This window comes from Cherax quadricarinatus, chromosome 24 (assembly GCF_038502225.1).
Source record: "Cherax quadricarinatus isolate ZL_2023a chromosome 24, ASM3850222v1, whole genome shotgun sequence".
In the NCBI taxonomy this organism is placed as follows: Eukaryota; Metazoa; Arthropoda; class Malacostraca; order Decapoda; family Parastacidae; genus Cherax; species Cherax quadricarinatus.
Window position 1 is genome coordinate 43,502,837 of NC_091315.1, and position 15,333 is coordinate 43,518,169.

General features: G+C 44.2%; 1 protein-coding gene across 2 annotated transcripts in view; it reads left to right on the forward strand.

Moving 5' to 3' along the window:
• LOC128690784 (uncharacterized) overlaps positions 1-15,333 on the forward strand; it is a gene marked incomplete at its 3' end in the record, with an annotated part of 94,305 nt that overhangs the window by 58,866 nt on the left and 20,106 nt on the right. For both annotated transcript variants that reach the window (XM_070088470.1, XM_070088469.1), the window contains 1 exon segment: positions 13,679-13,824. In XM_070088470.1, coding sequence (XP_069944571.1) covers positions 13,679-13,824 — 146 coding nt within the window.

Here is a 15,333-nt window from a genome sequence, read left to right on the forward strand (position 1 = left end):
ATATATATATATATATATATATATATATATATATATATATATATATATATATATATATATATATATATATATATATATATATATATATATATATATATATATATATAGTTTTACCAACACTCCTGTATGGGTGTGAAGCATGGGTGATGAATGTTGCAGCGAGGAGAAGGCTAGAGGCAGTGGAGATGGCATGTCTGAGGGCAATGTGTGGTGTGAATATAATGCAGAAAATTCGTAATTTAGAAGTTAGGAGGAGGTGCGGGATTGCCAAAACTGTTGTCCAGAGGGCTGAGGAAGGGTTGTTGATGTGGTTCGGACATGTAGGGAGAATGGAGCGAAACAGAATGACTTCAAGAGTGTATCAGTCTGTAGTGGAAGGAAGGCGGGGTAGGGGTCGGCCTAGGAAAGGTTGGAGGGAGGGGGTAAAAGAGGTTTTGTGTGTAGGGGCTTGGACTTCCAGCGGGCATGTGCGAGCGTGTTTGATAGGAGTGAATGGAGACAAATGGTTTTTAATACTTGACGTGCTGTTGGAGTGTGAGCAAAGTAACATTTATGAAGGGATTCAGGGAAACCGGCAGGCCGGACTTGAGTCCTAGAGATGGGAAGTACAGTGCCTGCACTCTGAAGGAGGGATGTTAATGCTGCAGTTTAAAAACTGTCGTGTAAAGCACCCTTCTGGCAAGACAGTGATGGAGTGAATGATGGTGAAAGTTTTTCTTTTTCGGGCCACCCGGCCTTGGTGGGAATCGGCCAGTGTGTTAATATAATAAATAAATAAATAAAATATATCTATATATATATATATATAAATATATATAAATATATATAAATATATATAAATATATATATATTTATATATATATATATATAAATATATATAAATATATATAAATATATATAAATATATATATATATATATATATATATATATATATATATATATATATATATATGTATATATATATATATATATATATATATATATATATATATACACACACACACACACACACACACACACACACACAGACAATTTTAGGAATTTCATAAACAATGTTTAGTCACCAAATACATAAAAACAATATGTCAAAACACCGTTCCAAATTTTCATGGATTTAATAACTTTTTTTTTGTCATAATGAAAAATACTGGCACAAAATTATTATGCAATGAACAGTCTATTTTAAAGTATTAGTAAGCACTGACGTAAGTTTGCTCTTAGGCAGAGATAGGCACAATCTGCTGCCTATCTCTGGATGGACGCATTTGCAGCCACGGAGGAGAGCACATAGATAGCTGTGCTCATGAGGTTTACGGTTTTTTTTATGCTTAATTCTATATAGATCAGTTGTGTTGGTATTGTATACCATTATCATATTCACCCAGATCGATTATTAAACCTATACGCAACCCGTCCTCTTAACTATAAACATCATGAAACTGTTGTAAAAACAGTCAGATGGGTGACTGTTGAAGGCAAGTTGAACAGTAGTATTATGACTGTTGCTTAGCCACGTACAGTAGTATTATGACTGTTGCTTAGCCACGTACAGTAGTATTATGACTTGCTTAGCCACGTACAGTGGCCTCACCTTTTTCTGTACCCGCCGCAAATTTGTTTTTTTATCGCCTTTTATCTTATAGTTTTTATCGTTGTTGTATGTTATAATTTATTATTATTTTATGGATATAGGGGAACTTAAGCAAATTTAGAATTGTGCTGCAAACAGTGTGTGAGGAAGTGGAAAAGTATTCAAGTTTGTTCCAAGGAAGGGGAGCGCAGTGTTAGGAGGGTTCATTGTTGGAGTGATGGCAGCGAAGGAAACAACAGCAGACTGTTATGAGGTGTATAATGGTAAGCCTGGAAGCCCAGCCTATCGCGTCTGCCCACTTGCTACCCCTGGTCGTGACTGCCAGGTAGGCCTGTGAGGTACGGCCTACATGCGGGGGGAGGGGCGGTAGGTCACGTGACTAACGCTTGGCCAGGGAGCCTGCCTATTAAGTGTCACTAAGAAATATAAAAGTGTACTACATGAGTAATACTGTTGACAGCAGTTCCAATTCCTTAAATGTAAAGCCCATCACAGCACTTCCCTTGAAGGAACACTGAATTTAGAAGAGAGAATATTTTGCCACCCAGACTATTATTATTATTATTATTATTATTATTATTATTATTAAAGTAGACAGTGAGCCCTTATGGGTCACACAGTACTAATCATTATAATCAGATTACGCGCTAAACCCGTATGGGTTTCAAGAGAAGCACTGAATGGTAGAAATAAGAATAGACTGATCAAGAGCCTCAAAGGTCAGACAGAGCCAGGGCTGAGCTTGCCAGACGGAGGATCGAGCCTCCTGCATTCTTTCCTCTGAATGACCCACACAGGTTTAGCGCTACATACATTAAAAAACGGGTAAAGTAAAGGGGGACCAAAGCCCGAAATTTCATAGTGGTCCTATGGTCGTATGGGCCAGTAGGCCTTCTGCAGTGTTCCTACATTCTTATGTTCTTATGTTCTTATGTTCCTTAACGCGGTTAAAACATGTTAGTGAGTGTATCAAGGTGACTGTGGTGGTGTAAGTTTATTTAGGCTCAGGTACAAAGTACAGTTATTATACATAGTGTAAATTACTTACGATGGCCCCTCCCAAACAAAAAGTCAGACAAAGTGACTTATTTCCATTGGGTGATAAAAGCCTTTTCACCTGCTTCCTTCTGTCACACACTAAGTATTGTTCCCCACACCGTCGCCACCACGTCTCAGCTATGCCCCTCTCACAATATATTATGTACGTTTTGGTTTTTACAAGCAACACAACATGGCGGGAACACTGTGAGGACGACCAGAAGCTCTGTTACCCCTCCCACAGCTGAAGAGTGCTCTCTTGCTACCCCTCTCACAGCTGAAGAGTGCTCTTGCTTGCTGAAGAGTGCCCCTCCCACAGCTGAAGAGTGCTCTCTTGCTATCCCACAACTCCCTCTTGCTACAGCTGAAGAGTGCTTTCTTGCTACCCTACTCCCACAGCTGCAGAGTGCTTTTTTGCTACCCCTGCCACAGCTGCAAACTGCTCTCTTGCTACCCCTGCCACAACTGCAGAGTGCTCATTTGCTACCCCTGCCACAGTTGCAGAGTGCTTTCTTGCTACTCCTGCCACAGCTGCAGAGCGCTCTCTTGCTACCCCTCCCACAGCTGCAGAGTGCTCTCTTGCTACCCCTGTCACAGCTGCAAACTGCTCTCTTGCTACCCCTGCCACAACTGCAGAGTGCTCTTTTGCTACTCCTGCCACAGTTGTAGAGTGCTCTCTTGCTACCCCTCACACAGCTGCAGAGTGCTCTCTTGTTACCCCTGCCACAGCTGTACATTAATAACACAAGCATGGTCTTAGGTTCAATTAGAGTGTTCCTCCTTGCTTGGTTGTATGTTTGAGAGAAAGAGAGCGGAGATCAGGTGGAAAGGAGGGAGGTGACAGTAGAAGAGGTGTCTCTCGCTAACCACGACACTTACATTCTCTCTCTCTCTCTCTCTCTCTCTCTCTCTCTCTCTCTCTCTCTCTCTCTCTCTCTCTCTCTCTCTCTCTCTCTCTCTCTCTCTCTCTCTCTCTCTCTCTGAGACAGATAATACTAAGGTGGTATTAGGTGAGTGTCAGTCAGGTTACAACAGCCACTTACCCTCGCCTACCCTTATCATGACGTTTTAGTGTTATTTTCTGATTAATCTCGTGGCTGGTCTGTGTGTATTTGCCAGTCACTTACTAGCTAGCCACCACCTAGGTACCTACTAGCTAGACACCACCTAGGCACCTACTAGCTAGCCACCATCCAAGTAACTACTAGCTAGCCACCACCCAGGCACCTCCTAGCTAGTCACCACCCAGGCACCTCGTAGCTAGCCGCCACCCAGGCACCTACTAGCTAGTCATCACCCAGGCACCTCGTAGCTAGCCATCACCCAGGGACCTACTAACTAGCTACCACCCAGGCACCTACTAGCTAGCCACCACCCAGGCACCTCCTAGCTAGCCACCACCCAGGCACCTCCTAGCTAGCCACCACCCAGGTACCTCCTAGCTAGCCACCACCCAGGCACCCCCTAGCTAGCCACCACCCAGACACCTCGTAGCTAGCCACCACCCAGGCACCTACTAGCTAGTCACCACCCAGGCACCTCGTAGCTAGCCACCACCCAGGCACCTACTAGCTAGTCACCCAGGCACTTACTAGCTAGCCATCACCCAGGCACCTACTAGCTAGCTACCACCCAGGCACCTACTAACTAGCCACCACCCAGGCACCTCCTAGCTAGCCACCACCCAGGCACCTCCTAGCTAGCCACCACCCAGGCACCTCCTAGCTAGCCACCACCCAGGTACCTCCTAGCTAGCCACCACCCAGGCACCTCCTAGCTAGCCACCACCCAGACACCTCGTAGCTAGCCACCACCCAGGCACCTACTAGCTAGTCACCACCCAGGCACCTCGTAGCTAGCCACCACCCAGGCACCTACTAGCTAGTCACCACCCAGGCACTTACTAGCTAGCCATCACCCAGGCACCTACTAGCTAGCCACCACCCAGGCACCTCCTAGCTAGCTACCACCCAGGCAGCTACTAGCTAGCCACCACCCAGGCACCTCCTAGCTAGCCACCACCCAGGCACCTCCTAGCTAGCTACCACCCAGGCACCTACTAGCTAGCCACCACCCAGGCACCTCCTAGCTAACCACCACCCAGGCACCTCCTAGCTAACCACCACCCAGGCACCTCCTAGCTAGTCACTTCATAGGCACCTACTGGCTAGTCACCACCCAGGCACCTAGTAGCTAGCCACCACCCAGGCACGTACTAGCTAGTCACCACCCAGGCACCTCCTAGCTAGCCACCACCCAGGCACCTACTAGCTAGTCACCACCCAGGCACTTACTAGCTAGCCATCACCCAGGCACCTACTAGCTAGCTACCACCCAGGCACCTACTAGCTAACCACTACTCGGTCACAGCTCTAATTTTATGTACTCAGACACAAAAGTATAATAAAAATTCGTCAACAGTATAAACGAACCCAGACGACGAGAACGAAGCAGACACCGGGACCTGCCAGTTCTCCACCGTTGTAGATAAACTGACAGTCTGACGCCTTAAACCACTCAGCTACAGATGCTTCATAACGTGCGACAGCCTGCTAGACTGGAGTCCATGTTTCTTCCTATCGCCGGGCGCACCAATGAGTCTCAAACATGGTCTCCAGTTATTTCATTTTCCTCATGTAGGTTCTGGTCTCAGTGCACTGTGTTGTGTAAGGGGAACTCCCACACGACAACTGCGCAGAAGCAAGGAACTGTATATGCAAAGAAATATTGCATCCAGCAAAGATTCAAACCCATCTGCACTTTACATCGGTACTTGTGGAGATTTGACGGACGTGGGTTCGAATCCTGCTGGCTGCGATATATAATGACGTATCAAAGTGTTGTCGATGAATATGATCAAGACTCGTGTCAGGTAATTTTCCCCTGACATTTGTATGCTGTGGCCTTAAATTCCGTCTAGAGCAGATGTTGCAGGTGTATGGTGTAGGAGGTAGGTTACTGAAAGCAGTGAAGAGTTTTTACGAGGATAGTGAGGCTCAAGTTAGAGTATGTAGGAAAGGGGGAAATTATTTCCCAGTAAAAGTAGGCCTTAGACAAGGATGTGTGATGTCATCGTGGTTGTTAAATATATTTATAGATGGGGTTGTAAGAGAAGTAAATGCGAGGGTCTTGGCAAGAGGCGTGGAGTTAAAAGATAAAGAATCACACATAAAGTGGGAGTTGTCACAGTTGCTCTTTGCTGATGACACTGTGCTCTTGGGAGATTCTGAAGAGAAGCTGCAGAGATTGGTGGATGAATTTGGTAGGGTGTGCAAGAAGAAGAAATTAAAAGTGAATACAGGAAAGAGTAAGGTAATGAGGATAACAAAAAGATTAGGCGATGAAAGATTGGATATCAGATTGGAGGGAGAGAGTATGGAGAGGTGAATGTATTCAGATATTTGGGAGTGGACTGTCAGCGGATGGGTCTATGAAAGATGAGATGAATCATAGAATTGATGAGGAAAAGGGTGAGCAGTGCACTTAGAGTCTGTGGAGACAAAGAACTTTGTCCTTGGAGGCATAGAGGAATGTGTAGAGTATAGTTTTACCAACGCTCTTATATGGGTGTGAAGCATGGGTGATGAATTTTTAGCGAGGAGAAGGCTGGAGGCAGTGGAGATGTCATGTCTGAGGGCAATGTGGGTGTGAATATAGTGCAGGGGAATTCGTAGTTTGGAAGTTGGAGGAGGTGCGGGGTTACCAAAACTTTGTCCAGAGGGCTGAGAAGGTTGTTGAGTGGTTCGGACATGTAGAGAGAATGGAGCGAAACAGAGTGACTTCAGAGTGTATCGTCTGTATGGAAGGAAGGCAGGGTAGAGGTCGGCCTAGGAAGGTTGGAGGGAGGGGTAAAGGAGGTTTTGTGTGCGAGGGCTTGGACTTCAGCAGGCATGCGTGAGTATGTTTGATAGGAGTGAATGGAGACAAATGGTTTTAATCTTGACCTGCTGTTGGAGTGTGACCAAAATAACATTTATGAAGGGATTCAGGGGAAAACCCGGGAGGCCGGACTCAGTCCTGAATGGGAGTACAAATGCCTACACTCTGAAGGAGGGGGGTTAATGTTGCAGTTTAAAAACTGTATTGTAAAAAACACCCTTCTGGCAAAACAGTGATGGAGTGAATGATGGTGAAAGTTTTTCTTTTTCAGGCACCCTGCCTTGGAGGAATCGGCATGTGATAATAAATAATAATTACAGGAAGGCATGCCTGGGGATTTCGGGGGACTAGTACTTATTCTTATTCTATACTGACACAGGTTATGGGCAGTACATTTTAATATATCTTATTGCAAAATGCGACCCACAGTAGTCGGATAACACCTGGGACCTACTTATTGGTAGGTGAATGGGAAAGTAGAAATCATTCCCAGCGTTTAACCCCCACGGGATCAACCCCAGACCCCAAGTGTGTGAGGTGAGGATCAAGTAAGCCTACAATCAGTGTTTTTTTTTTTCTTATAAGCTATATGCTAAATTAAACAAAGAACACGGTATACGACAAGCATAACTCTGCTCCTGTAACTACATATTGGTAATCAAATGAATGTATTTTACTTCAGACAAACAAAAAATATAGGATTGTAACTTTTTCAAGGAATGGATGTGACTCGAACAAAGGTTTAACACTAATCTTACGGTTTAACCACGTGACCATGAAGGCCACTGGAAGACTGGCATACCTCCCAGGTAGTGTGTGCTGGCACCCAGCTGTTACAGACTTGAGTAGGTTGCCACTCTTGTATAGCCTTCACGGTCAGAATAATGAGTAAACATAGCGTTAACACACCTTAGACTTCAGTATTGAATCACCTCCTAGAAAAACCTGCACTTTTTACACACAAACATTATGTATATATATGTATATATATATATATATATATATATATATATATATATATATATATATATATATGTATATATATATATATATATTGTTTGTAGGTAATTATTAGTTCAACAACAACGACAACTGATAACGACAGAAGAAAGTAAACAAAGTTTATAATAAATATTGCGAAAGGAAAATAGAATATAAACTAAGACAAGAAAAAGATGCATAAAGTAATGGTAATGAAATAACTGGGGAGGGAAATCTAAGAGCAAACATGAGAGAGAGAGAACCAGTCCTAGAGCCAGTTAGAAGGAGTCATAACTAGGGATAATATTCAATCACAATAAAACTTAACGAGGCATAAATAGGGAGAGACGTAAGGACCACCATCACTGAGCCAGGGGGTGGAGGGGGGGTGATGGGGAGGCATGAGGAGCAACGACTACGAGGAGGCTGGAGGAGGGAGGAGGGTAAGTAAGTAAGTAAGTTTATTCAGGTATACACAAATACAGTTACATAGAATTATCATACATAGCAGCATGTGTGTAGAGAACCTAGGATAACCCAAAAAAGTCAGACAGAGTGACTTATTTCCATTGGGGGAGGAGGGGGATCTGGATAGATGGGAAGAGCATAAGAAAGGGTGGGGTAGGAAAGTAAGGGTTGGGCAGGGCAGAACTAGAGGGAAGGATACCAAGGTGTCAGCCCACAAGTAGTAAAATGTATCCTCTTACAGAGTGTCAGCTCTTTTTATTGTCACGTCAGTCATTTACCAGATTGTCGCTCTCTCTCTCTCTCTCTCTCTCTCTCTCTCTCTCTCTCTCTCTCTCTCTCTCTCTCTCTCTCTCTCTCTCTCTCTCTCTCTCTCTCTCTCTCTCTCTCTTTTTTTTTTTTTTTTCTTTTTTTTTTTTTTTTTTTTTTACACAGGGTTTGACAAGGTTAATGATCCCTAGCTTTATTGACAAGCTATTTACAGGTTAAGGATTCCTAACTTTATTGGCAAGCTAAGAGCTGTTACCTACATCAGCTCATTTGAAAGCATTTTTATTGTTATGAGACATACAAGTAGGGAACAGGATGAAATTGGAGCCATCTGTGGGCCAGCATTTTCATTTGATCAACTGACTTTATCTCGTTGACATCATTATGCTGTACGAATGTCTTCCATACTCGAGTCATCCTGGGTATATATGATCTCAGATGGAGTGATGTTGTGGAGAAGGGTACAGCCAGAGTGAAGTTGCTGCTTTCTGCCCGTCTTGTGGCATAAAAGCTTGTTTCACGCTGTCCTCGAAGAGGATCCAAGTGTGGTACTTTGACAATATTGGCCTTATACATAACAGTAAGGCCACCCACATCCCTCCTATGTTGAAGGCTCTGCTGAAATGGCAGATCTATCCAGGATGGGTCCAGGCGAGAGATGAGACGTCTTGCTCTGTTCTCTACTCTGTCAAGCAGTCGCAGATGAGAGGGGGGCAGGCAAACCAGGAAAGTGGAGAATACTCAAGGTGTGAGTGTACTTGTGCCTCGTACAGAATCTTGCAACCCCTACTGTCAAGCAGATGCGAGATACGGCGAAGTGCTGTATGCTTCCTGGCTGCCTTGTTTGCAAGATTTACAACATGGTTCTTCATGGTTAGTTTGGAGTCAAATTTCACCCCAAGGATATCAACTTCTTCTCCAGGTGCCAACACCCATTCATCCTTACTACTGCGCCAGCATTACCATCATGGTGCCTAGAAGTGCAAATGTTACTTGCCATCTATTTCCCCAAGCTGATATAGCTCTCAGCTGGTGATTGATGTAGCTTAGAACAGCTGGCATTTCTTCTCTTGGATAAGTGAATGTCAGTGTACAGTCGTCTGCATATGCATGTGATTCTGGGATGAGATGAAGAAGGTCGTTGAAGTAGACATTCCATAACAATGGTCCCAGCACGCTTCCTTGTGGAACACTTGCCCCAGTAGGATGCCTTGCTGATTCCATTCCATTGAGAACTACACTTAGAGATCTACCATGAAGGTAATCACTGAGGAGACATAGCGTAGAGCCTGCAATTCCCAGTGCTTGAAGTTTTGCTAAGAGGCCCTGGTGCCACACCCGGTCGAAAGCGCCAGCAATGTCCAGTGCTACCACACAGCTGACTTTGGATTCATCCAGTGACTGGTGCCACTTAGTGGAGAGGTTTAACAACAGATCAGCAGCAGAGTAACCTTTCTTGAAGCCATATTGACGATCACAAAGTAGTGAGTGGTAGTCAAAAAACTCTGTCATTTGTCTTGAGATTATTGTCTCAAGGATCTTACCAGTGATTGACAAGAGTGACACTGGTCTGTAGTTGCTGATTTCTGCTCTGTTCTTCTTTTTGTGAACAGGGACTACATTTGCCTCTTTCCACATAGGCCATGTACACTGTGCTAGGCAGTGCTGAAAGATGCGAGTTAGAGGTGCTGCTAGCTGGTCTGCACATCTCTCTCTCTCACTCTCTCTCTCTCCCCCTCTCTCTCTCCTTCTAACTTCCCTTCTCTCTCTCTCTCTCTCTCTCTCTCTCTCTCTCTCTCTCTCTCTCTTTCTCTCTCTCTTTCTCTCTCTCTCTCTCTCTCTCTCTCTCTCTCTCTCTCTCTCTCTCTCTCTCTCTCTCTCTCTCTCTCTCTCTCTCTCTCTTTCTCTCTTCTCTCTCTCTCTCTCTCTCTCTCTCTCTCTCTCTCTCTCTCTCTCTCTCTCTCTCTCTCTCTCTCTCTCTCTCTCTCTCTCTCTCTCTACCTCGCCAAAGAGTAGAGGACAAAATGGTCATTCTTCTGCCTCGTCAAAAAGTCGGAGATAGGATAAGAATGTAGGATGTACAAGAGTGGTCAACATTTAAAGTGTGAGGAACGTGTATCTCGTAGGAAGGTTTGCAGTGATTGCTGTTAATTATAACAAGTGTCTGTCTTGCTTGCAAGGTGTAGAACATGCCTCTTATGGCAGGGTTCAGTCACATAATATCCACTTCATTGTTGAATACCATGTCTCTTCTGTTTACCCTCACACTAGTCCCAGTAGTTATATAATGCTTTATAGCGATCATCACTGGTATTATTATGGTTGTTATTTTAACCCGTCGTTGCTTGCTTTTAGTTGGTATAGCCTCGAGATAGCGACTACTGGTCTTAAAAATAGTGGCCTAATGGGTATCTTCATTTTCACAAAGGTAGAGGTTAGGCTAGGTTAGTTTAGCCGACAGTCATCTGTGAGGGCATGGAATGCAAAAATAAAACTTAGTAGATTAATGAAGATATTACATAACAAGGGACCACGCACACTCCCTGTGGTAACATAACAAGGGACCACGCACACTCCCTGTGGTAACATAACAAGGGACCACGCACACTCCCTGTGGTAAACAAGGGACCAAGCACACTCCCTGTGGTAACATAACAAGGGACCACGCACACTCCCTGTGGTAAACAAGGGACCAAGCACACTCCCTGTGGTAACATAACAAGGGACCACGCACACTCCCTGTGGTAACATAACAAGGGACCACGCACACTCCCTGTGGTAAACATGGGACCAAGCACACTCCCTGTGGTAACATAAGGGACCACGCACACTCCCTGTGGTAAACAAGGGACCAAGCACACTCCCTGTGGTAACATAACAAGGGACCACGCACACTCCCTGTGGTAAACATGGGACCAAGCACACTCCCTGTGGTGACATAACAAGGGACCACGCACACTCCCTGTGGTAACATAACAAGGGACCACGCACACTCCCTGTGGTAACATAACAAGGGACCACGCACACTCCCTGTGGTAAACAAGGGACCAAGCACACTCCCTGTGGTAACATAACAAGGGACCACGCACACTCCCTGTGGTAAACAAGGGACCAAGCACACTCCCTGTGGTAACATAACAAGGGACCACGCACACTCCCTGTGGTAACATAACAAGGGACCACGCACACTCCCTGTGGTAAACAAGGGACCACGCACACTCCCTGTGGTACTGTGAGACTGTCAAACTGCTCCATTAAGAACTTCTTAAGAGATCAACACTGACTGTAGTCACTAAGGGGGTGATGAATGGAGTTCGAGATTCCTAGTGCTTATAGCTTTGGCAGGAGGCCACGGTTCAGTTACTCTGTCAACGGCTCCAGCAATGTTCATTGCAACCACAAAGTTGATCTTTGCTTCATCAAGTGACTGGTGCTACATGTTGAACAGACTCATCCAGTGACTGGTGCTACATGGTGGAGAGGTTCATCAGGTGACCGATACCACATAGAGTTTACCTGGAGTTTACCTGGAGAGAGGACAGGTTCTTATGACTGGTACCACATAGTGAAGAGATTTCTTTTTTCGTCAGGATACAAGAAAATGTCTCCCAATATGGGTCTTTGCCAGTAACCTGTTATATAATTAAGGCGTGCACTTTCCTCCGAATTTCTTTTAAAAGGCGCTCTGCCTACAGGAATAAAGACACAGGAATAAAGACATATTTGGCAAAACAAGTCTTTATTGGGACAACTTTACTGTCTAACAAAGACTTTGTCTAGTCATTCAGAGGTATACATAGTAAACATTGAAACTGGATCAGGTAGAAGTCAGGTGGATCATATATTTTGGGTGAGCTCTCTAGCTTAGATGTGAGGAATGGGCTACACATGTTGTGTGGACGACCGTGGGCCGATAGTGAGGATCTTAGCGCTGAAGGGTGAGTTGGGATGTCCCTTGGTCACAAGCCGGTAAATATCCATGTCGGATGAGTTGCATTAATGGTTTAGCAGTATTACAGATATCTTGATTTTGTTTATGGTTCTCATTGTACTAAAGAGTGCTGCTTCCAATTATCTTCATGTTCTGTTAGCCTATTTGATGATAAGGTTTGCATCTTTCTGTGAAACAAGGCGTGAATGCTTTGCTCAGTGGCTGACATATACATTGCTGGTGTTATGAATCCAGCAGACATATTACTGTTCTAACATCTTGGTGTTGATGATGCATGAAGTTTCTCATGTGTAATGTTTTTTGCATCCAGCACATGGAGTGGAGTAGACTCTGGAACCGATATCGTTGTGTGTATTGTATCTTGGTCTTGTTAAATCAGTGCCATTCTTTTTCATTGCTTTTGTTGCTATGTTGCCTGCTTTATCTATCCATTGGCGATGCCAAGGATGGGAAGGGAGGGAGGTGCTTTCCATCATCCTCCCAAAGCCCCCGTCAATAATAATAATAATAATGCAGCCTCAGTCAAGTCCCCTAGGGTTCCATTCCATCCAGATAGCCATCCCTAAGCTTCTATATAGAAATTCTGTCAGTGTCACTGTCCTTTTTAGATACTGTGAGTATTCTCTGAGCCCGTTAACTGCAGTCTGGAATGACGTTTGAAGAAGCATGTAGTGTGGAGGGAATTGTTGTATGAGGAAAATTTCAGTGACAATGCAGAATTCTTCTCTCAGGAAGACAGGGCTGCAAGTTTTGTGGGTATACATACTTTATTATCATTATAATTATTTCAGGAAGGTGAGATTACAATGTGTGGAGCAGTAACTGGTGAGGCTGAAGAATAAGTGTGCAAGAAGTGTTGTGAGTCAACCAGGTGTGAAGTGAGTTACCGTAACCTCACGCACACGTGAGCTCTATGTCAACACTGAAGTCTTGTTTGATGTCGTTCACATGTACATTCTCTCTCTCTCTCTTTTTTTTTTTTTTTTTTTTTTACACAGGGTTTGACAAGGTTAAGGATCCCTAGCTTTATTGACAGCTATATTACAGGTTAAGGATTCCTAACTTTATTGGCAAGCTAAGAGCTGTTACCTACATCAGCTCATTTGAAAGCATTTTGATTGTTATGAGACATACAAGTACGGGACAGGATGAAGTTGGAGCCATCTGTGGGCCAGCATTTTCATTTGATCAACTGACTTTATCTCGTTGATATCATTATGCTGTACGAATGTGTTCCATACTCGAGTCATCCTGGGTATGTATGATCTCTCTCTCTCTCTCTCTCTCTCTCTCTCTCTGTATCCTGGCACAGACACCCATCTTTGTGTGCCGCCCACACTGACAGCCACCTATATCCCGCCCACACTGACAGCCACCTATATCCCGCCCACACTGACAGTCGCCTATATCCCGCCCACACTGACAGCCACCTATATCCCGCCCACACTGACAGCCACCTATATCCCGCCCACACTGGCAGCCAACCGTGTTCGTCCCACAGGGAGCCACCTAGGGTGTGTGACGGAGTTCGACGGGTTGGGCGGGGAGCTGGGCCACACTCTCAGGCCAGACCATGAAGCTCAGATCCATATGGATGACGACGAACACTTCACATTAGACTCTGACCACGGCACCAACCTTGTTAAGGTCAGTCCCCTCCTTCTACAAATGTATTGAAGGTCTACTTAATAATTCATCACAAGGAGTGTGTGTACTCACCTAACTGTGGTTGCAGGGGTCGAGACTCAGCTCCTGGCCCCGCGTGTGTGTGTGTGTGTGTGTGTGTGTGTGTGTCGGGACCTGGAGCTGAGTCTCGATCCTTGCAACCACAATTAGGTGTGTGTGTGTGTGTGTGTGTAAGTTTATTTAGGTACAGGCACACATAAGTACAATAATTATTCCTAGCAACATACGTATATATTTGTATATGTATTTGGAAAATGGAAAGGAAAACTTGGAGGAATATTTTTGTATAAGTTGAAGTAGGACAGAGATGGTACATGGAGATACAGTGTTGGTGGTGGTGTCAAGGACACGAAATAACTGAACACAACTGTTACATAATCACTTTGTTTGAAATTTAAAACCCCATAGCTACCTCTAATTGGGCCCGTTCATTTTTTCCTTTTCTGCACTCTTTTAATACTAGACTTTACCCTGGTCCTCAACTCTATTTTAATCTAGTCTTTCCTCTCCTCAATACTATTTTAATACTAGTCTGTTCCCCTTGCAACTACTATTTTAAAACTAGTACTGTTTCCCCGGTCCTGCACTACTTTTTAATCTGTTGTTCCTTTCACTACTTTGAATCTTGTCTGTTCCTTTGCACTCTATTTTTTTAATCTATTTCTGTTCCCCTTTTCCTCTTTTTAAAACTATCTGTTCCCCCTTTCACCTTTTTAATCTAACTGTTCCCGCCCCTCTTTTTTAAAACTAGTCTGTACCCCTCCGCAACCACTATTGTTTTCTATCTGTTCCCCCCGCCTTTTTTAACAATTCTGTTACCTGGCTCCTGCCTTCTTTGTTAATACTGTACTGTTCCTGGCCCTCCTCTTTGTTTCGTCTGTTCCTGGCCCCCACTATTGTTAATCGGGCTGTTCCCGGCTCCTGCACTACTTTTTAATTACTTTACCCCGGTCCTGCACACTTTGTTAATTTGGGGGCTGTTCCTGGTCCTGCCACTTTTTAATATAGTCTGCACCCGGTCTCCCCCCACTTTGTTAATCTATCGTTACCTGGCTCCTGCAACTACTTTTAATTAGTACGTACCCCCGGCTCCTGCAACTACTTTTAATCTATCTGTTCCGGGTCCTCAAAAAACTTTTTAATCTAGTCTGCTCCGGCCCGCAACTACTTTTTAATACTAGTCCTTTCCCCATCCTGCAACTACTTTGTTAATCTATTTGGGCCCCCCTAAACCTAAAAATCTATTTAATATAAATTGCGTCCTGCCCTCAACTACTTGAATACTAGTACTGTCCCGGCTCCTCAAAACCTTTTTTTTAAAATAGTACTTTTCCCCCGGGTCCTCAAAACTTTTGTTAAAAACAATTTCTCTAATGGTCCGCCTACTTTTTAATACTAGTATTTTTGGTCCTGCAACCACTATTTTAATACTAGTACCCTTCCCTTTAACTACTATTGTTAATACTAGTA